Source organism: Dunckerocampus dactyliophorus, chromosome 2, assembly GCF_027744805.1.
Source record: "Dunckerocampus dactyliophorus isolate RoL2022-P2 chromosome 2, RoL_Ddac_1.1, whole genome shotgun sequence".
NCBI classification, from domain to species: domain Eukaryota; kingdom Metazoa; phylum Chordata; class Actinopteri; order Syngnathiformes; family Syngnathidae; genus Dunckerocampus; species Dunckerocampus dactyliophorus.
In genome coordinates, this window is record NC_072820.1 from 48,602,413 (window position 1) to 48,625,808 (window position 23,396).

Below are 23,396 nucleotides of genomic sequence, written 5' to 3' on the forward strand. Positions count from 1 at the left end.
TTTAGCTATTTTTATGTTTGAAAATGCTTCATGTAGGTAAAAAAAACAACATTAAATTTGCTCAAATGCATATTTCTTGATAGGCCGTAAACAGCATTTTGTTTTGATAGAAACTCTTCATGGCAGAGTGAAGCCGTGGAATTGGAAGCACGACGTGTCGAGGGATTACTGTAATGAGAAGATGTGTGAAGGATCAGTGATGAAGGGTGCGTCGCCACCTTGTTTGATGGCCCTCACTTAGGTCGAGCATAATTGGACACACACACACACACACACACACACACCTACACACACACACACCTGCACATTTGTCTCCTCCACTAACGAGCCTCTGAGAGGTGAGTTATAGATTGGGCTGTGCATGTCTGCGTGTGTGTGTGTGTTTGTGTGTGTGTGTGTGTGTGTAGGGTCCAGATGGTCCACAGACTGATGTTTTAGTCATGCGGGTCGGCTCTTTAGCGCCACCGTGCTGTCAGTGTGTGAATGGCGGGGGAAAGTAGCGAGCGTGTGTGCGCCTGCATCAAAGCGGATGGTGCAGCAGTGCACGTGGATGTATTCCAGCGTGCACGAGGAGGAGTGCTGCAGCGTCTTCCTGGTTTTGATTTCAGTCACACGCACACACACACAGAAAAAACAAGTTCGTCTGCACGCTCATGCTGGCTGTTGGCTGAATTAGCACGTTAGCAGTGCAGCAGGTTAATTGCTAGCCCGCTTCCATCTGTTTGGAGCCAACTGTGTGTGCGTGTGTGTGCGTGTGTGTGCGTGTATGCGTGACATGGAAGCTAAATGTTTGATTCATTTGCAAAGGCCAGCATGCACTCAGCACAACTGGTGTGGTTGTAATAGAAGTCGTCTTATGGAAGTCATTGAGATCATTAAGGCAATCATGGTCGTACTTGGCTTGGTTTAATAATCATGTCATGTAAACATGCATGCTTTCCAGGCTTTGGTGATCATGTAGCCTCGTGTGCGTTTTTAGGGTTGTGTTAATGTTTGCTGATGATCAACATGTTCTTTTGGAAATGCTCCTTGTGCAACCCATTGTTTTAATGCTGTAACCATGGCAACCAAGCCCGCCCTTCCATAATCATGTCATGGTTCTCATCGTGGGAAGAATGTCAATCGGTTACTCTGCCATACCCCCCCCCCATCCGCGTATCATTTGTTCATTTGTTTCTGACGCTTCAGAGTGCACCCACAAGAGGTTTGGGGTGGGGGGGTAGCCAGCCTGCAAGGCTTACGCTGGCGCTGTGAAGCTAGTGCATAATTACATTGTATATTTTGTTGTGCGATTTGCTGCTTTCAGGACAACGTGAACCTCAATTATGTCTGCAAAAGCCTCCAAACTAGCCACTGTGTGTGCAGTCGTCCCTCGCTGATCGCGGTTAATTGGTTCCAGACCCGACCGCGAGATGTGAATTTCCAAGGATTCCTTATTTATAAGTGGAATATTTTCTTAGAGCATAGAAAACCTGTTTACAACCTTTTAAATCTGGTTTTTAACATTATTGGAGCCCTCTAGACATGAAATAACACCCCTATAGTCACCTTTACACTTGTATTAACCAATATAGTAGAGAACAGAAAAGAAGACATCTTAGACCAGAGGTGTCAGAGGGGGCCAAATCTCATAGCCTACTTTAGGTTGTGGGCCGAACTGGACGTTACCCCCCTCACCCCACCCTACCCTCCAACTTTGTATATTTCTTATTATTTATCCTGAAATTTGCAACACTTGTATATTTCTGCACATTGAAAGTATTAAACACTTAAAAGCTTCTTCAACCAACATACTGTAGTGGGTGAATGAAGCACATATGCATCATCAGTGCACACACACACACACACACACACACACACACACACACACACACACACACGCTCGTTTGAAGTTGCCAACATGACAGGACACGCCTCAATAATCCAAGCTGAAAAAATATTAGGTAGTGTGGTCAGATTTGGAGAAAATGTCTCATTCTCACTGACGAATAGATAAGTAAGCAGCCTGCACACCTTCCATCTCGGTTCCCCGCGTGTAATGCCAGGATTGGAACAAACCAATATAATGCACCCCTGTGGTTGCATTTTCAGGTTGGGACAAAATGCGCATGACGGCATGTGCAATTTTTCATGTCCGTTCATTCCTGCTTGAAATGTCTACTTTCCGATGTTGCAGATATACAACTACGGTTGTTTTGGCGTAGTTTCAATCAAGTGATTGTTAATCGACCACCTCTTTGTCATTCTCTCAATGTCCTGGGCAAAAGCTGCAGTATTTTATATCAACACAAAAGCATCACAATCCGCAAGATGTGTTTGCCGCTGTGGAATCGGCGGATTACGCATTTCCCAGCATGCTTTGCTGCAGTTCAAATGATCACTTTTGGCTGTCTTATGGCTTTTTAAGGTGTTATTTTGTACAGACAGGGTGTAACAGTTAAAGTGCAACTGCTCTATGTACACTTAAATGTACAGTTAAATTATTTAGACTTTTGGTCTGAAACTGGCCCCCTTATTAAGAATGGTTGTGAATTCCGTGCTATGTACAATATTGTTTCCACTCTTAAAATGATAATGCCAGAGGAGTAGTTTATACCAGAGGAATACTTTAATTATGCACATCGCTGTAAGCACTTTGTTTGATAAGGTCCACAAGGCCAACTCAATGCAACAGCTCCACGGGCCTAATGAAATTGCAGCACAGGCCAGATTTGGCCCTCGGGGCCCGAGTTTGACATGTGTGTCTTAGACTTACATTGGGGTGAAGTGTTTGCCCCCTTCCAGATTTCTTCTTTTTTTGCACGTTTATCACACTTGATGACAACACAACTGAACACAAAATGAAAGTTTTTAAATTAAACTTTTTATTAAGGGAGAAGAAAAATCCAAAGCTACATGGCCCTGTGTGAAAAAAGTGTTTGCCCCCTAAAGCTAATAAGTGGTTGGCCCCCTTAGCAGCAACAACTGCAATCAAGCGTTTGCCATAACTTGCAATGAGTCTCTTCCAGCGCTGGGGAGGAATTTAGCAGAATTGTTGTCATTCAGCCACATTGGAGGCTTTTCCTTTTTAAGGTCATGCCACAGCATCTCAATAGGATTCAGGTCAGGACTTGGACTAGGCCACTCCAAAGTCTTCATTTTGTTTTTCTTCATCCATTCAGAGGAGGACTTGCTGGTGTGTTTTGGATCATTGTCCTGCTGCAGAACCCAAGTTGCTTTCAGCTTGAGGTCACCAACAGATGGCCGGACATTCTCCTTCAGCAGAATTCATGCTTCCATTCATCACAGCAAGTCTTCCAGGTCCTGAAGACCATCACACTACCACCACCATATTTTACTGTTGCTATGATGTTCTTTTTCTGAAATGCGGGGTTACTTTTACGCCAGATGTAATGGGACACACACTTTCCAAAAAGTTCAACTTTTGTCTCGTCAGACCACAGAGTATCTTCCCAAAGGTCTTGGGGATCATCAAGATGTTTTCTGGCAAAATTGAGACGAGCCTTAATGTTGTTTTTGTTCAGCAGTGTTTTGGTCTTGGAACTCTGCCATGGAGGCCGGTTTTGCCCAGTGTCTTTCTTATGGTGGAGTCATGAACACTGACCACTGTTCCATGTATAGGCCATTTGTGGATAATGGCTCTCACTGTGGTTTGCTGGAGTCCTTTATAAATGGCTTTATAACCTTTTCCAGACTGATGTCAATTAATTTCAGTTAAATTGTTTTAACAGGGGGATAATCAGGTTTTTGTTTTTTTTTTCCCTCATGTAATAAAAAGTTTCATTTAAAAACTGCCTTTTGTGTTGAGTTGTGTTGTCATTGACTAATATTTACATTTGTTTGATGATCTGAAACATTTAAATGTGACAAACATGCAAAAAAAAAAAAGTCAGGAAGGGGACAAACACTTTCACATTACTGTATATTAAGGAAAATGTCCCTTATTTTCAAACGCAAATGTTGACAGGTAGGCTGTGTGTGCGTGTGCATGTGTGTGTGTGTGTGTGAGAAGGACATTTCAGACTTCAGTGTTGTTTCTTTTATTGTTTTTCAGCTGCTCAAATCATTTCAGCCAGGGACAACAGAGGTGAATGAATACCAGCCAATGCGATTGCTGTGTCCGGTGGTGACATCATCGTCATGTGACCAGTCAGGTTTGACAGAGACAATCAGGCTTTTATGACATATAAATACGTTATGACATATAAATACATTTTAAGTCTTTCCCTTCCAGTCGGTGGCAGGTTAACAAGCTAAACGGACGTGACCTCTGTGGTACGAGCAGGTGACGCAGGAAATGGCAGGACGGGTCCCTGCTTTTCAGAGTAAAAGTCTTGATGCATGAAAGGCTGAGATGCGAGGACATGATCACATGATCCTAACATAGCAGTAAACAAATGGAGAGCGCTTGAGTAGGGAAGATGGATGAAGATCCTTCACAACAATGACAAGGTGCTGATTCTCGTCATTGTTGCCTCCGCAACAAAGCAGACAAAGCAAAGTGTCTGGTGGAATCAGTCGCCTTGTGAAGACCACCTGAAAAGGGAGCGCGGCGGTGAACGCGCTCTGTCAGCTCTGCGTGACTTTGAAGCTTTGTTAGAAGCCCGCCAAGTCCGTTGTCGTTCGGCGTCGCCACCGAGTCCGAGCGGTGACGCTTGGGAACAGTTTTGACGCGAGCAACATGTCAGAGAAAGGCAGCAAAGAGTGGAATACAGTGGATTCCAGCACTTTCCAGGCTGTTTTTTCCGCAGAAAACACATCTCATTCGCCCCTAAGTGCATAATTATCTCTAAATATGTGATAATACAGGTGAAATGTACAGCATACATGTACCACTGCCACAAAAAGCCCACAATGTTTACAAGTTTATGTCTTTATCCTTCACTGTTCATGTTTGAGATGTGTGTTGGGATGTCACTCTTTGCTCGGCGGTCCTTAAACACACCATCGTTGCCTGCTGCTGAGCGAAGGTGAAACTTATCCAGTCGTCCCTCACGATATCGTTTTTTCAAAAATAGGCTTAATAAATGACAATGATGGTTGTTTCGTGGTTGACTATGGCCTATTATTAGTCCAAAAATGCTGAAAGACAAGTTATATGTAGTATTGTGGTCACTAGGCAACAGTAACGTTATGAGACATGACGTTAGATGACATTACCTTTCACACTGCATGGAGACTGGCTACTGAGCCAGCCGAGCCGAGCCGACATGCCATGGCTGAGATGGAGTGGAACAAATGGTTCTCCTCTCATTCTGTGTGGAAGTGGTATATTTCTGGATTATTTTTCCTTCTTCCCCAGTCTGTTTGAAGCACTTTTAAGTTTAGAATATGTAATTTGGAGAGGCTAACTAGTTAGCTCGCTGGCTTGGTCGGTGGCTGTTATGTCCCTGCAGTGACCCCGTAGCCTGCGCAATGTGACTAAACATAGAATAATAGGAGTGTAAAAATGACTGTTGGGGTGTTATTCCATGTCTAGAGGGCTCTAATAATGTTAAAAACCATAATTAGAAAGTCATAAACAGGTTTTCTACTGTATGCTCTAACTACAAAAATATTCAGTTCATTAATACCTTAAACCAATTAGATAAACGAGGCACAGTAATCCCTTATTTATCGTGGTTAATCAGTTACAGATCTGACTGCATTAAGTGAATTTCCGCAAGTAGGATTCCTTATTTATATATGGAATATTTTGGTAGAGCATCAAAAACCTATATATGACCTTCTAAATCCGGTTTTTAACTTTATTAGAGCCCTCTAGACATGAAATAACAGCCTTATAGTCACCTTTACACTCCTCTTACCCAAATTAGTAGACATAGTAAGAGAAAATAAGACTTATTAGACGTAGAAAACCTGTTAACAACCTTCTAAATATGGATTTTAACATTAGAGCCCTCTAGACATGAAATAACACCCCTAGTGTATAGTTACCTTTACACTCCTATTACCCAACGTAGTAGACATAATAAAAGAAAATAAGACATAGAAAACGTGTTTACCACCTTCCAAATATAGGTTTTAACATTATTAGAGCCCTCTAGACATGAAATAACACCCCTATAGTCACCTTTACACTCCTATTACCCAATATATTAGACATAAGAGAAAATAACACATAATATCAAATCCCACTGGTTGGTAATGGGGGACTTAATTGTTGTTTCTATTTTACTTCTTGTTCCACACAGTACTCATCAATGTAATTACTGACACCTAGTGACCAGTGTGGAATACTACATATATCAACTTTTGTCTTTGAATGAATCATTTAGCCATTTGTATGCTTGAAAATGCTTCATTTAGGTCAAATTTGCTTCAGTATGCATTTCTAAGGCCATAGTCAACCATGAAACAGCGAAGACTTATTAACAAATATATTTTTGAAATTTGAAGCGCTAAGTGGCGACAGTTTACGGTGTAAAACTTCTCCAATTCCATGTGCTCATGGATCATCTTACGTTATCAGTCATTAGTAGTGAACAGTGTTGGGAGTAACGGCGTGTAAAATATATATATATATATATTTTTGGTTTTTCCAGTTGCTGATAATCTAATGAATTACTGTTTTAAATGTTTTAAAGCCCTTACCGTTCGTTACCCGACGTGAAATGTGGTGCGCCGCTTATAGAGATGTGACGCTGGCGGACGAATCGAGTCTGTTTTAACGACTCTTTTATGTAAACGACACTGAACGATTTGTAGAAATAGGAATATAAAATGGAAAAATTCTTAAATGCAATGCGTGTATCGGTTCTCATCGATCACTTAAAGGAAAACTACACTGCACTGGCGGCATCTCCAAAATGTGGCCTTACCTTTATGGTAGTGGTCTGAGGCGCTGTGCGGGCCAATGTGTGGTGAAGCTCGTGGGCAGCCGGCTAGTAGCTTCTCTGTGTCAATGCGCCAGCAACGTCGTTCCATTGGCGTAACAATGTTAGTAATACCTAGATGATTGCAATGTCTGAAGACATTGCGTGTGAATGCCCAAGCCTAATGAGGTCAAGGAAAAACAAAAAGTAGAAAAAAAAGGAATAATAAAAGGAAAAAAAGGAGTACAAATTATATGTGACGTACTGTATCAGAGTATTCAAGACTATGACATCATGAAAGACAAAATATGCATGATGTGTGTTAAATGTTATAGGTAGCCTCAATGTCTGAATTGTGCTGAACGATTTGATGTTGGAATTGTTACAATTGGTTAAAATGTTGAAGTACTTGAGTAATTAAGATCAAAGGCATATCCTTAAGTTAATTCGTTTTCTGGAAAAATGGGAATTTTGGGGCAAATTTGAAATAGGTATCCTTAATTGTGCTGAACGATTTAATGTTGGAATTGGCTGAAAAAATGTTTAAGTACTTGAGTAATTAAGATCAAAGGCATATCCTTAAATTAATTAGTTTTCTGGAAGAATGGGAATTTTGGGAAAATTTTGAAATAGTTAAATGTGAGTAGATATCCTTAATTGTGCTGAACAATTTGATGTTGGAATTTTTTTTTTAATGTTGAAGTAGTGGAGTAATTAAGATCAAAGGAAATCACAGTAATTAACATCAAAGGAAAAGTGGGAATGTCGGGAAAAGTTGGAATTTTTGGAACGTGAGTTTGAAGCCCTGGATGTGTGGATTGTTGTCATGGTGCAATGGTTTGAATTGGTTGAGAAATGTGCCAATGGTGGAAGTTTGAAAAATGGCCCATTCATTTTCAATAGGAAAAATTCGTTGACATTTTTGGAAAACCTGGAAATAAAAAAATTTAAAAAACCTGAAATGGTCGCATAGGTTTCCCGAACGAACTGAACGATTTGATGCTTGAATGGTGTGAATCGGTTGAAAAATGGAGGCGTTAGTGGACAAAATAGAGAAACTTATAAGTGGAGAAACTTATTATTGGGTTATTATTGTGTGAATACTAATACAATAATAAAAATAATGTGTGAATGCCTTGAGGGCAGGGAGTACTTTCAATGTGAGTGCAGTGAGTGAATAGATAGTATCAGTTTCTCAATCGTATTTGAAATCGAAAAAACATTTCTATTCCCGGGGGGGACCACTGAGAACCACTGATGGAGCGTTGTTGGCCCTTTTTGAAGACTTTTTCTGACGACTTTATAGGCGGAATTAAGTCAAGGATTATGGACGATGGTCAAAAATCCCCCCCCCCAAAAAAATGCAGTTTTCCTTTAAAGGAGGCGTTGGAAAGATTCGACTCGTTTGTGAACGTCACATCTCAAAGCCACACATGAGAGCTCGGTGCAACAACGGTGAGCCAGGGTCCTCCGTGGAGTTAAAAGTGGGGGTGTTTTTTCAGGGTGTAATCACACACACTACTTCAGTGTCATTGATGTAAAAATGAAACTAGACATTTGTATGGGTGTATCAAAAGCAGGGATCGACTGTACTCCCAATATCTTCTTTCATCACCATTTCACGTCAACGAGAGGACAAAAGGAGGATTACGCTTTGATGCTACACAAGCCGCGTTAAAGGTGAGAATGTTGGTCAGGTAAATCCTAAAGAAAAATCCACAACAGTCCATCTCCTCTGTGATGGGGTCTGTAGACTGCTGATGAAATATTGACAGCATCTGTCTGCGTGAAGGTAAGAAGAATGCTAACACTGGAAGACACGTCTGCGTGAGGACGACTTCTGTCCACGTTGGGAGGGACACACACACACACACACACGCACGCACGCGCATATGCAGTAGAGTCCAGTGCTGCGTTTCATCATTTAGACATGACAGTTGAGGAGGTTGGAGCAGAATAACAAAGTTGAAAGAGGCATATTTTCTCAAAATCCCCATTGGCTAGTTGCTACGCAGCGTCTCCATGGCAACCAGGTTTATCTACTACACCTGAATGCTATCTGCTGGTGCTCTCAGGTGTATCACTGTGTGTGTGTGTGTGTGCAGTAAAAACAGCAAAGCCGGCAAAGGAAACGCGGTAAAGAATGATGATGATGACGAGGCAACAAGGTGAGGAAGAGGAGGACGTGATGCATTGGAGGAGGAGAAAAGAAGTCCAATTAGAGCTTCATCTTCCTCCTCCCAGTTGGCCTTGTTATCCTCAGCCAAATGTCAGGATGGAGGTTTTAGCAAGGAGACGAAGACAGACAAGGAGGAGGAGGTCCCACTCTGATGGCACATGTTAAGACAGGGGTGTCCAAAGTGCGGCCCGGGGGCCGTTTGCAGCCTTTTGCTCTTTTTTCATTTGCCCGCAGCACATTCTCAAAAAATATAATTTAACACAAAAAAAAACAGCAGCAAAAATGGAAAAACCAGTCGCTCAAAAAAAATATAACTTAACCCAAAAAACAGCAGCAAAAATGGAAAAATCGATTGTAATTTTACACAAATAAAATCAAAATATTAAGAGATAAAGTCATACTTTTACAAGAATAATCTAAGATGAGGGAAAATAATGTCATTTTAGTAGCGTAAAGCTGAAGTATCAAAGAAAAAATGCTTTTGTTTTTAAAAAGTCATAATACGAGAAACAAAAGCAAATGTTTGGTTGTGAAAAAAGTTATGTTATGAAGTTAAAATATTGGGGAATAAGGTCACAAATATGGGAAGAAAATTTACAAGAAGAAAGATGAAATAGGTGGGGAAAAAACAGAAGCAAAAAGGAAAAAAACAGCTGTAATTTGACAAGAATAAAGGCAAAATATGAAAAAAGTCATACTGTAACAAGAAAAAAGTTGCAATTTTACGAAGATAAACTGGTGATGTTATGAGGAATAATAACGTCATTTTAGTAGCAGTGAGATGAAATATTACAGAAAAAAAGACTTTTCAAAACATTGAGAAACAAAACAACAAATGAAGATTCAATTAGGCTGCAGAAAAAGTTATGTTACGGGAATAAAGTCAAAATATTAGGAGATAAAGTCGTAGCTTTACCAGAATAATCTAATATTATGCGGGAAAATAATGTCATTTTGATTGTATAAAGTTGAAGTATCAATGAAAAAAGACTTTTTTTCCATAAAGTCATAATACCAGAAGCAAAAGCAAATATTTGGTTGCGGAAAAAGTTACGTTAAAGTCAAAATATTGGGGAATAAAGTCGTAAATACGGGAAGAAATTTACAAGAAGAAAGTTGAAATAGGTGGAAAATTAAAAAACAAAACAAAACAAAAAAAACAACAGCGGCAGCAGAAATGGAAAAACAGCAAAATATTAAAAGAAAAAAAGTCATAACGAGAAAAAAAGTCACAATTTTATAATGTCATTTTCATAACGTAATTTTAGTAGCAGAAAGTTGAAATATTAAAGAAAATACTTTTTTTTTTTAAGTCATAACATTATGAGAAAGAAACAACAAATAAAATTTAAATTAAGTTTGCGGAAAAAGTTATGTTATGAGAATAAAGTCACGGAGATAAAGTCGTAGTTTTATCAGAATAACCTAGAAGTGATTTTCTCTTGGAGATGAATAAAGTATCGATCTAATATTGTGAGGGAAAATAATGTCATTTTAATTGCGTAAAGTTGAAATATCAAGGAAAAAATAACTTCTTTACAGTCGCATTGCGAGAAACAAAATCATATGTCTTGGTAAAGTTCGGTTGCGCAAAAAGTTCTAATGTTATAAAGTCAAAATATTGGGGAATAAAGTCATAATTACAGGAAGAAAATGTACAAGAAGAAAGGTGAAATAGGTGGAAAATAAAAAAATAAACAGCAGATAAGGAAAAACTGCCGTAATTTTGCATGAATAAAGTCAAGATATTTAAAGTTAAAGTTGAAAGTTGGGTTCTGACGGAAAAAATGTCCATTTTATACTCGTCATATTATGAGGGAAAATAATGTCATTTATATTACAGAAAGAAGATGCGTTGTTTTAAAGTTGGAGTTGTAAAATTAAAAAACAGCACGGGGGGGGGACAGCTGTAATTTTATGAGAATAGTCAAAATAATAAGAGAAAAGTTGCAATTCTAATAGGACAAATTCGTAATATTATGAGGAGAAATGTCATTTTAGCAGCATAGAGTTGAACTATTAAAGTAAAATATTTGAAGTCATTATGAGAAAAAATTTCATTTTTGGAAAATTATGTTGAGAAAATAGTTGTAATTTGCGAATAAAGTCACAATATTATGGGAATAAAGTCACATTACTAAAAGAAAATGACATTATTTCAGAAGAAAGTTGAAATATTTGGAAAATGAAAAAAAAAACATAAAAAATGGGAAAAAAAGAGCAAAGTTGATATGAATAAGAGGATTATATATATAATATATATACTGAAACAGGTTAGCGTATCAACATGTGTTGCTTTACAAAATATCTAAGGCAAAGTTGCATCCTTTCATTTTCCACTATGTGGCCCTCGCCGGAAAATGTTCGGACACCCCTGTGTTAAGACTTTTTTTTGAAACGTCGTCTTTTGTCTCCCATTAAAAACACTAAAACCTTTCAGTAGCCCAAAAAGGTGACATTTGTGGAGCCGTTTTAAGTATTCCTTTTACACTTTCAAGTTTTCTGTTTTGCTCCTTCGTTTCTACGACGAGTATTGGGGCCACTTTGAGAAAAAAAATCAGAGATTTCAAGAATAAAGTCGTAAATGTACGAGAAAAAAAGTCATATTATCCTCGCCCAAGGCCAAAGCAATGCCCGTTACAAAGGAGTATAAAAAAAAAATAATGAAGTTACGGGTTCTTTATTGTTCGAAATGTACGACTTTATTCTCGTGAACTTACAACTTTATTCACGTTAATTTGACTTTTCTCAAATGTACAACTTTTCTCATAAATTTACAACTTTTTTTCCTCATAAATGTACGACTTTATTCTCGTAAATTTACTTTTACTTGAGAAGGCACAACTTTTTTCTTGTACATTAATTTCTCATAAATTTACAACTATTCTTGTAATATTTCTTTTTTCTCTGAAATTTACAACTTTATTCTCATAAACTTGCTTCATTCTCGTAAACGTACGACTTTTTTCTCATAAATTAACCATTTTTTTCCTCATAAATGTACAACTTTCTCATATTATGACTTTTTTCCTCGTAAATTTATGACTTTATTCTCGGAAACGTACAACTTTGTTCTAATAAATATACGTTTTTCTCATAAATTTACAACTTTTTTCTATAAAGTTACAATTTTATTCTCAAAATCTCCTATTTTTTTTTCCCACTGTGGCCCTAATACTCCATCGTACAATCCCAAGTGAAGAATTGGAATGGATTTTATTGTGAAAGGGTAGGTATTTGGTCCGGACACAAATCATGTCATGTTTGAGGCAGCAGGGGTCGCCAGTGCACACGCACACACACACACACACACACACAAGTGACTCGTTAGTACAGTGGATCCCCGCACATGAATGGCCCTGCAAACTAGTGGGGGTTTTCTGTCCCCAAAATTGTATTACACCCCCCCCCCCCCCCCCCACACACACACACACACACACACACACAAGATCTCATTCAAGTGGCTCATAATTTCGAAATAGGTGTGCAGCGTACACGTACCACTGTTAGGAAGCTCACAAAAGGGGGACCTACTGTACTTGAATGGTTTGCATATATGAATTCACTCATTCATGCACAATGCTACATCATGATGTCATTCTTTTCCACTTTGTGACTCTGCGGTTGGAGAAAACATCAGCAAACAATGCAACATGACTGGATGGTCTTTTCAAGATGGCGGCCGTGTTGGTGAGGAAGACTCCCATCAGCTCATACTTGAAGTTTTAATAGTTTAGCTGTGTTTTTAAGCGCTTTGTTGCACTTAAAGGGGCAGCGCATCTTTTCTGTGATGTGTTGAAATAATTGATTGTTTCATTTGGATGAAGATGAAGCTGTAGCATCGCTTTAAGCCTTTCACGTCGGTCACAGTGCTCAATAAATAACTTATTAAATAAACTTCCTTCCGGCAGAGTTCAAGTCACAAAGCAAGCCGCTGCCTTCTTCCTGAGGCGTGCAGGGAAAGCAGGCCCGGGACGGCGACGGCCCGCTCGGTGTGGGAGGGGATGAAAGAATGCGGCGTTCTGACCTTTGTCCTCCTCGCCGCGCCGGAGAGCTCAGTCAGGAAGAGGCGGGGCTGCCGGGCGTGGGCTTCACGGCGGCCCTTGATGTGCTGAGCGAGGTGGGTGGAGCTTACGCTTGCTGGACATGCTAGTGGGTTCTGGTCTTCCTGGCGGGAGGAGCGAAGTACCTGTAACTGGACATGAGCAAAATCGTTTTTTTTAATTGGTTGTCTTTTTTTACATCACAATCAGACTGGATGTCTAATTCATCAATTCACGTGTCTCCTTATCATCCTTATCACTTCCGACTGCAGCCAGAGAACACAGAGCATATGGACAGAAGGTTCTATGGCCAACACTGACACCTGGCGGACACATCAAGCACTGCAGCCACCTCGTCTCCTTGCAGCTGGTGCGTGCTCATAAATAATGCATGACGGGGTGTGTGTTTTGGGGAAAGGACATGCAAAGACACGAGACTGTGACGGACAAAGTTGGAAGGATGAAGCGTGTCCTTGTGCACGCTCGTGCGCGCTCAAGGGAGGCTTCACCTTGTTTGTGTCCCTTAAAGTCGCTCCTCTCTTTACCTCACAGCGAAACTTAATAAACGTTACGTTACACTTTATATCAGGGGTGTCCAAAGTGCAGCGTTTTTTTAATTGGCCTGCGGCACATTCGAAAAATATCATTTACAAGAAAACCTTTTTTAAAAAAACAGAAAAAATTGAAAAATCAGCTGTAATTTTACAAGAATAAAGACAAAATATGAAAAGAAAAACAGTTTTAGGAAAATAACATAATATTATAACGAAAAATAACCACTTTGTAGCATCAAGTTGAAATACTAAGGAAAGAGTTTTTTTTAAAGTGCTAATAAAAAACAAAACAACAAATAAAGATGTAATTTTAGGTTGCAGAAAAAGTTATAATGTAATGAGAACAAAGTCAAAATATTGAGGGAATAAACTCATAATTACGAGAAGAAAATTTACAAAAAAAAAGTTGGAAAATTACATTAAAACAACAGCGGAAATGGAAAAAAGCAGTAATTTTACATGAATAAAGTCAAAATGTTAAGAGAAAAAAGTCGTATTGTAACAAGAAAAAAAGGCGCAATTTTACGAGAATAAAATTGTAATATTATGAGGAAAAATGTCATTTTATTAGCGTACAGTTAAAATATGAAAGAAAAAATACGTAAAGTTGGAATATTATGAGAAACAAAAAACGAAATAAAAGTTGTCTCTCTTTTTTTTTTAAGAGGTTGGGGAAAAAATTAAAATGTTACACGAGAATAAAGTCCAAATATTATGGGAATAATTTTATAATTATGACAAGAAAGTTTACAAGAAGAAAGTTTAAATAGTTGCAAAATTTTAAAAAACCCAGCTGTAATTTTACAAGAAAAAAGTCACAATATTCCGAGAAAAAAGTCCAAATTCTATGAGAGTAAAATTGTAAATCACGAAAAATAATAAATAATAAAAAATACATAAAGTCGTCAATATTATGAGAAACACAAGAAGAAAGTCAAAATAGTTGGAAAATAAGGAAAATATATATTTTTTAAATACAGCAGAAATGGAATTTTTAAAAACAGCTGTACTTTTACAAGAATAAAGTCAAAATACTAAGACAAAAAAGTCGTATTCTAACAAGAAAAAAAGTCACAATTTTATGAGAATAAAGTTGGAATATTATGAGGAAAAACAATGTCATTTTAGTAGCATAAAGTTGAAATATTAAAGAAAGATGTTTTTTATGAGTCGGAATATGAAAAAGAAACACAACAATGCATAAATTTGTAATTTTTTGGAAAATTAGGTTGCGGAAAAAAAAAGTGAATGAAGCCAAAATATTATGGGAATAAAGTCATAATTACCAGAAGAGAGTTTATAAGAAAAAAGCTGAAATAGTTGGAAAAAAAATTTTAAAAAAAGAATAAAGTCAAAATATTACGAGGAAAAAAGTCGCAATTTACGAGAATAAAATTGTATTATTATGAGGAAAAATAATGTCATTTTGGTAGCATAGACTTGAAATATTCAAGAAAAAATATGTAAAGTCCCTAATATTATGAGAAACAAACAAAACAAAAGTTGTAATTTTCAGAAAATTTGCTTGGGGAAAAAGTTATCATATTATGTGAATGAAGCCAAAATATTATGGGAATAAAAGTTAGCATTCTGAGAAGATATTACAAAATAAAAATAAAATAACAACAACAGCAGCAGCAGTAATGGAATTAAAAAAAAAAAAAAAAACAGTTGTCATTTTACAAGAATAAAGTCAAAATATTCAGACAAAAAAGTCGTATTCCAACAAGAAAAGAAAAAAAAAATCACAATTTTAAAAGAATGAACTTGTAATATTATGAGGAAAAATAGTCATTTTGGTACCATAGAGTTGAAATTTTAAGGAAATACTTTTTAAGTCTTAATAGTAAAAACAAACAAAACAACAAATAAAGTTGTAAATTTTAGAAAATTTAGTTGGGGAAAGGGTTATCATACTATGTGAAGGAAGCCAAAATATTATGGGAATAAAAGTTTGAATTACCAGAAGGACACGTAGAAGAAGAAAGCTAAAATAGTTTGAAATACATTTTAAAAAAACAGCACAAATGGAATTTAAATAACAGCTGTAATTTTATGAGAAGTCAAAAGTCAAAATTTTAAGAGAAGTGGTACTCTAACAAGACAAAAAGTCGCAATTTTACAAGAATACACTCGTAGTATGAAGACAAATAAAATCATTTTAGTAGGATAGAGTTGAAATATTAAGAAAATACTTTGTTTTTTTAGTCTTAATAGGAAATACAAACAAACAAAACAAAGTTGTAATTTTTTGTAAAATGAGGTTAGCAAAAATAATATGTGAATGAAGCCAAAATATTATGGAAATAAAGTCATAATATTACAAAAACAAAATTTACAAAAATTATTTATGAAGAAAGTTAAAATATTTGGGGGTGGAGAGCAAAAATGGTGAAAATAAAGAGTGAAGACCGAAGTCGCTATTAATAATAGGCCTTTTCGCTTATATGACAAAGCTAACAAGGATGAAATATACTGTATATATAACTTGTTAGCATATCGACATGTGTTGCTTTGCAAAATATCAAAGTGGCAAAGTTACGTCCTTTCATTTTTCACTATGTGGCCCCTTGCTGGAAAAAGGTTTGGACACCCCTGGCTTTATTTACATGCATTTTATACTTTCTACAGTACATGCATCTATCACTACTTTTATGTGACATGTGATATACATGTACATGCATCTTACAACTACCTTTACACTTCATGGCTTTGGGGACCCTAACTGGCCACTTCATTAGGTACACCAACTACTAACTTTCAACTGAAAGATTCCACCTTTCCAAAGACACTACTGAGAGTTATTGATTGAAGAATATGTTTCACTCATGAAAGGGACAGTGATAGTGATGACGGTGCTGATGCGGAGGAGTGTTGCTAACGTACCAGGGCGTGTCGCTGAAGTAAAGCACGAGTGTTTCCACTCCTGGCCAAGGGCGAAGAGGAAGCAGAGAGAGAGACACACACAGAGAGGGACAGAGCGAGGCGTTAGCGCCCTCTAAAGGTCAGAATGTGTCACGCCACCCCGTGGAAGGACAGGAAAAGGACTAAATGCACTGAAAGTTAAAAAAAAAAAAAAAGGAGGAGTGAAGCGTGACGGCGGGCGAGAAGGAGACGAGCAACCAGCGTGTCTCAGACGGCCTCATCATCATCAATAATGTACTTTCATTCATTCATAAATGACGCTCACCTTCAGTGTCGCACATGATGGCGTGTTTCATATTTTAATATCAGGAATATTCTAGCGACACTCACTTTTTGTAGCGAGGTGGGAGGGAATGCCGGGTTTGGGCCTCCCCCCGTAAGGTCTGGAGCGTTGGTACTGCCAGGGAGGAGAGAGGAAGGCGACAGGAGGGACGGCCTGAGGGGACACAGAGGAGGTCATGATGTCAGAAAAAGAGAAATTACAGTCAACCCTTGCCGCTTTGTGCTTTTTTTAACATTTTGCAACTTCACTATTACGGTTTTTCCAAAATATATTATTAAATCAGTGTATTGTTAGTTAATAATATGCATATTTCAGCTAATTTTACACAGTTTTTGTCTAAATGAAACATTTTCAAGCATAAAAATGGCTAAATGACGTCAATTACAAATACAAGGCATTCAGAAGACGCATTCAAAGACGTTGTGATGAAATGTAGTATTCGACACTGGTGTTACATTAATGAGACAATAGCCATCGCAGGAAGTACAGATTTTTTTTTAAAAAAAAGGAACGACAAGAAGCTCTCCCAATGTCCTCCCAAAAAACATGTTTGAGTCTATATAATATCCTATTTATGTCCTATTTTCTCTTCTTATGTCTACTATAATGTGCATTTCTCTTGGAGATCAATAAAGTATCTGTCTATCTATCTATATTGGATAATAGGAGAATAAAGGTGACTATAGGCATGTTATTTTATGTCTATAAGGCTCTAATACTGTTAAAAAACATTTAGAAGGTTGAAGACTGGTTTTCTGTCTTATACGTCTGTCTTATTTACTCTTATGTCTGCTAAATTGGGTAACAGCAGTGTAAAGGCGCCTATAGTGGTGTTATTTCATGTCTAGAGGGCTCTAATAATGTTAAAAGCATATTTAAAAAGGTGGTAAACATGTCTTCTATGTCTTATACCTCTTGTTTTTCTTATGTCGAGTATATTGGGTAATAGGAGTGTAAAGATGACTACAAGTGTGTTATTTCATGTCTAGAGGGCTCTAATAATGTTTAAAAAAAAAACTTATTTAGAAGGTCATAGACAGGAGTTTGAAGTCCAGGACCACAAGGCTGGCAAACAGCTTTTACCCACAGGCCATCAGGCTTCTCAACGAAGCACTCACACACGCCGCACGCAACACACACTCATAGCACTTTATTTATTTATTTATTTATTTGTATTATTTGCTTGTATCAATGTCTCTTCTGTTGTTGTTGCTTAATTTATTGGTATATATGTTTATGTTTCTTATGTTCTTATTCTTTCTTGTGTTTTCTTTCTTTTCTTGGGAGAATGAACAGAATAAGATTTTCATTGCATGGTATAACTGCTGTTTTACTATGCACATGACAATAAAACTCTCTTGAATCTTGAGGTTTTCTATGTATTATGTCTGCTAAATTGGGTAATAGGAGTGTAAAGGTGACTATAGAGGTGTTATTTCAAGTCTAGAGGGCTCTAATAATGTTAAAAGCATATTCAGAAGGTGGCAAACATGTTTTCTATGTCTTATATCTCTTATTTGTCTTATTGTGTCTACTATATTGGGTAATAAGAGTGTGAAGGTGACTACAGGGGTGTTATTTCATGTCTAGAGGGCTCTAATAATGTTTAAAAAATTGACAAAAAAGATCTGGACCAATACTAAAGACCACATCAACAAGACAACATGGAAAAGGAACACAACTCACAAACAGGAACGACGCAGAGGGAAGTATCACATTACATTCATCATCATTTGCCAGCGTCATCAGTGTGCCACCAGGGACTGACCAACAAGTAGCACTGGATTTAGGACATCAAGTTCTACAACTGGAAACCTTTTGCCTTCCGGAACAACTGGATTTGGAAAAAGATATCGAGCCGGACACAAACTTTTTTCCCCCGTATCAGAAACAACTGCTGTCACTCCACGGAAGAACAATACAATAATAATCTTAACATCAGCAATAGGTTGTCTATTATCCACATACACGGCAGAAGCATGTATGCAAATTCTAACATCATCAGGTAATATTTGAAGCAATTCAAGGAACCCTTCAACGTAACTGCAATCTCAGAAACTTAACATCGAAAAAGGCGTGGACTTTGAGCTGGAAGGTTATGAAATGATCTGTATCAATAGAAACAACAAACGTGGAGGAGGAGTGGCTGCCTATGTGGACAAACATCTCAGCTACAAAATGGTAAAGAGCATGTCATGTGCTATCAACAACATTCTTGAAGGTTTAACAATAGAAATCTAGACGTCGTAGATACAATGTATAGTTATACATTGTATATTAATTAATGAGTTTATAGCCTAAAAGCAGAATAACAGACCACTGTGCCACGCTAATTGATAATATATTCACCAGTGAGTTTGTTAACAACACAACTACTGGTCTGCTCATTAATAATGACATCAGCAACCATCTCCCAGTCTTTGCAATTTACAACAAAAACTATAAAAAGAGGGAAATGAAAGAAAAAGACCTTTCCAAAGACTACGCACACAGGACAGCATCGATGCTTTTAAGAATGATCCAATCAGGAAAAGAAGAATAACCAGCCATGGATGACAAACACTTTGCAAAATGCCTGTAAGAAGAAAAACAGGACATTTATAACTCAACAAATAAAGAAGCAGAAAAAAATACAAAAAATAAAAATAAGCTAGAAAACATATTGAAAGTTTGTAAGAAAGAATACTATTGTCATTTATTAGACAAAAATAAGAACAATATAAGAGCAACTTGGGGAATCCTAAACAGTATTATTAGGAATGGTACTAGGAAAGCAGACTACCTATTTTGTAAATATTGGACCAAAACTGGCAAATATGGAAACGATAACAATGGTAATCGACCAGATCGCAGAACCGTCTGACGTACATCAGTAACTTATCATTTGAGACGAGTAAATTCCATCCATGCCGCTTATCCTCATTAGGGTCGCATGGGTATGCTAGAGCCTATCCCAGCTGACTTCAGGTGGGAGGCGGGGTACACCCTGGACTGGTCACCAGCCAATGGCAGGGCACATACAGTATTGACAAAAACATTCACACTCACATCCATACCTATGGACAATTTAGAGTCACCAATTAACCTAACATGCATGTTTTTGGAATGTGGGGAGAACAAGCAAACTCCACACAGACATGCCCACCGGAGATTCAAACCCAGATCTTCCCGATGTCCTGACTGTGTGGCCAACATACTAACCACTAGGCCATCGTGCGGCCCGAGAGCAGTAAATTTCCAAACAAAATGACAACAGCTGAAGTAGTTCCAATTTTCAGAAATGGAGACAAGAATCAATTTACAAATTATCGCCCAGTTTCATTTTTACCACAATTTTCCAAAATCCTTGAAAAACTGTTCAACACCAGGTTGGACAAATGTATTAATAAGAATGAATTGCTTGTGGACAGCCAATATGGATACAGAGCTAACATTTCAACTTGCATGGCACTGATTGAAATTACCGGGGAAATTACCACCGCTATAGACCACAGAAAGTGCGCAGCTGCAGTATTTATGGATTTGACAAAAGCTTTCGATACAATTGATCACAACATCCTAATTACAAAATTAGAAGGGTATGGAATCAGAGGGTTAGTGTTGAATTGGGTTCAAAGCTATCTAGCCAACAGTAAGAAATATGTGAAGCTAGGAGAATATACTTCGTGCGGCACACCCCAGGGGTCAATAGTGGGACCAAAAGTGTTCAACTTATATATAAATGACATCTGTAAAGCCACGAAAGACCTAAAGCTAGTATTATTTGCAGACAATATTACTGCTTTCTGTTCTGGAGAAAGTACACAAGAGCTAATAAAAAAAAGTCACAGATGAAATGACTGTACTGAAAAGATGGTTTGATAAAATCAGTTTATCCCTGAACCTCGGTAAAGCTAAGATAATAGCAGAAAGGATACTTATACGCAAATACAAAGTGATGGAGTGGACATCAAAAGGGCGAACGAAAACAAATTTCTGGGGGTCATTATAGATGAAAAAATAAGCTGAAATTCTCATATCAAAAACATAAGGTGGCGAGAAATACATCAATATTGAATGAAGCAAAATTTGTCCTCGATCAAAAATCACTCTATACTCTCTACTGCTCACTGGTATTACCATATCTAACTTATTGTGTTGGGAAACAACTGAAAGTACACTTCACTTGCTAATGATACTGAAAAAAGATCAGTTAGGATAATCCATAATGCCGTGTACAGAGAACATACAAATCCTCTATTTCTAAAATCACAATTATTCCAATTTGATTTTCAAACAGCTAAAATTATGCATGAAGCAAACAGTAATCGGCTACCTAAAATACAAATACATACAATACATACAATACTTCTCAACAAGGGAGGAGAAATACCTGTATTACCTCAGGGAAAAATTAAACTTAAAACACTTATACGCGACAACAACGCTAAAAACCTTCAGCATCTCAGTATGTGGAATCAAATTATGGAACGGATTGAGCGAAGAGCTCAAACACTGTGTACATAAAATGCTACGTCTAAACACTACTATACTCACGACTAAGTCTTCCTTCTTCTCGCTCATTACTCTTTATTCCGTTGTGAGTACAATGCCAGTACTCACCCGTTATCCAACCATGTCCTGCTCTATTTCATTTGTCAATGCTGTGTCTAATCACTACCACACGTATTACTTACTCTTCCTTTTTATGAGTCCATTGTCATCAAGCCATGTTTCATTATGTCTATTTCATATTTGTTATCAGGATTGTCAAATCAAGTAGTTACGACAACAAGAAATCGGACTAAATTTGAAACTTGACTACTATTTTTTTCCTACTATTTATAGCATTATCTCATCAACTTACACTATATTCAGCTACAAGAGAGTGTATTTGGAATACAGGAAGTCAACAAATGTATTGCAATTGATGTAAAACGGATGGGGGGTAGGATTAAATTAGCTTTGCTTCTTCCCACTCCTTTTGGACACGTGGAACTGTGAATTAATATGTGATGTGTTCCAATGTAACCCGTATGCATGTTCAAAGAATGAGACCTTTACCATTACCATATTTAGAAGATCGGAGAAAGGTTTTCTGTGTATTATGTCTACTATATTGGATAATATGAGTGTAAAGGTGACTATACGGATGTTATTTCCTGTCTAGAGGGCTCTAATAACGTTTTAAAAACTTATTTAGATGGTCGCAGACAGTTTTTCTGTCTTATATGTCTTATTTTCTGATATTACGTCTACTGTATTGGGTAATAGGCGTGTAAAGATGACTACAAGGGTGTTATTTCATGTCTAAAGGGCTCTAATAATGTTAAAAAAGACGTATTTAAAAGGCCGTAGAGAGGTTTTCTGTGTATTATGTCTACTATATAGTGTAATAGGAGTGTAAAGGTGGCTATAGGTGTGTCATTTCATGTCTAGAAAGCTATAATGTTTAAAAATAACATTTAGAAGGTCAGACAGGTTTTCTGTCATATGTCTTATTTTCTCTTATAATGTCCACTATATTGGGTAATAGGAGTGTAATGGTGACTATAGGGGTGTTATTTCATGTTTAGAGGACACTAATAATGTTAAAGAACTTATTTAGAAGGTCGTAGACAAGTTTTGCGTCTTAAATGTCTTATATTGTCTACTATATTGGGTAATATGAGTGGAAAAGTGCCTACAGGGGTGTTATTTCATGTACTGTGGGGTCACATAATGTTAAAAACCGTATTTAGAAGATTCTAAACAGGTGTTCAATGTCTTATGTGTCTTATTTCCCTTTACTATGTCTACTATATCAGGTAATAGGAGTGTAAAAGTGACTATAAAGGTGTTATTTCATGTATTGTGGGCTCTAATAATGTTAAAGACCATATTTTGAAAGTTGTAAACAGGTTTTCTATGACTTGTGTCTTATTTGCTGTCACTATGTCTACTATGTTGGGTAATAGGAGTGTAAAGTTGACCAAAGGTGTTATTTCATGTCTAAAGGGCTCTAATAATGTTTAAAAATAAAACAACTTATTTAGAAGGTCATAGACGGGTTTTCTGTCTTATGTTTTATTTTCTGTTATTATGTGTACCATGTACACTGAGTTCTCTACTTACGAACATCCGACTTGCGAATATTCGGAGATACGAACGCAAGCTGACTGGTCTATATTTTCATGTATTTTGTTGAAAATTGCGATATTTTGTCATTTGAATTTGTTCGAAAATGGCGCTCTACAGTGCTGAAGAAAAGGAAGACCATACAAACTTCCATTGAAAGCTTCTTCAAACGTAGATCTGCTACTACTGCACCGTCGTCACCAAGTGACTCGCCACCAATGCCTGCACCTTCGTCGCCAATTCCTTCCACCTCAGTAGTTTCCCCTGAACTACCTCTTTTAGAAGAGTCTAACAACGACGATGATTTGTATTTTTTTCAATAACTCTTCCTCCTCCACCAACGACGTATGCTTGACCACTCCTCTTCAAAGGTAAATAACATCACATATAACACAGAACATCACTTTTATTATTATTGTTTTTTTCATTAATTATCCTCGTTTAATATTACTACTACATCAAATCTCATATTTACATACACTATCCATATATATATATGGA

General features: G+C 37.3%; 1 protein-coding gene across 6 annotated transcripts in view; it reads right to left on the reverse strand.

Annotated features, from left to right (window-relative positions):
- ccser2b (coiled-coil serine-rich protein 2b) overlaps positions 1-23,396 on the reverse strand; it is a 66,508-nt gene that overhangs the window by 33,562 nt on the left and 9,550 nt on the right. For 3 of the 6 annotated variants that reach the window (XM_054759408.1, XM_054759376.1, XM_054759390.1), the window contains exons 14-15: positions 16,847-16,952; positions 12,417-13,189 (exon numbers count right to left, since the gene is read on the reverse strand). In XM_054759408.1, the coding sequence (XP_054615383.1) occupies positions 13,086-13,189; positions 16,847-16,952 (210 nt within the window). In that variant the 3' untranslated portion in view covers positions 12,417-13,085. Of the gene's footprint in view, positions 1-12,416; positions 13,190-16,477; positions 16,518-16,846; positions 16,953-23,396 lie in introns of those variants that run through there. The other 3 variants (XR_008566729.1, XM_054759398.1, XR_008566728.1) reach the window with 3 other exon arrangements.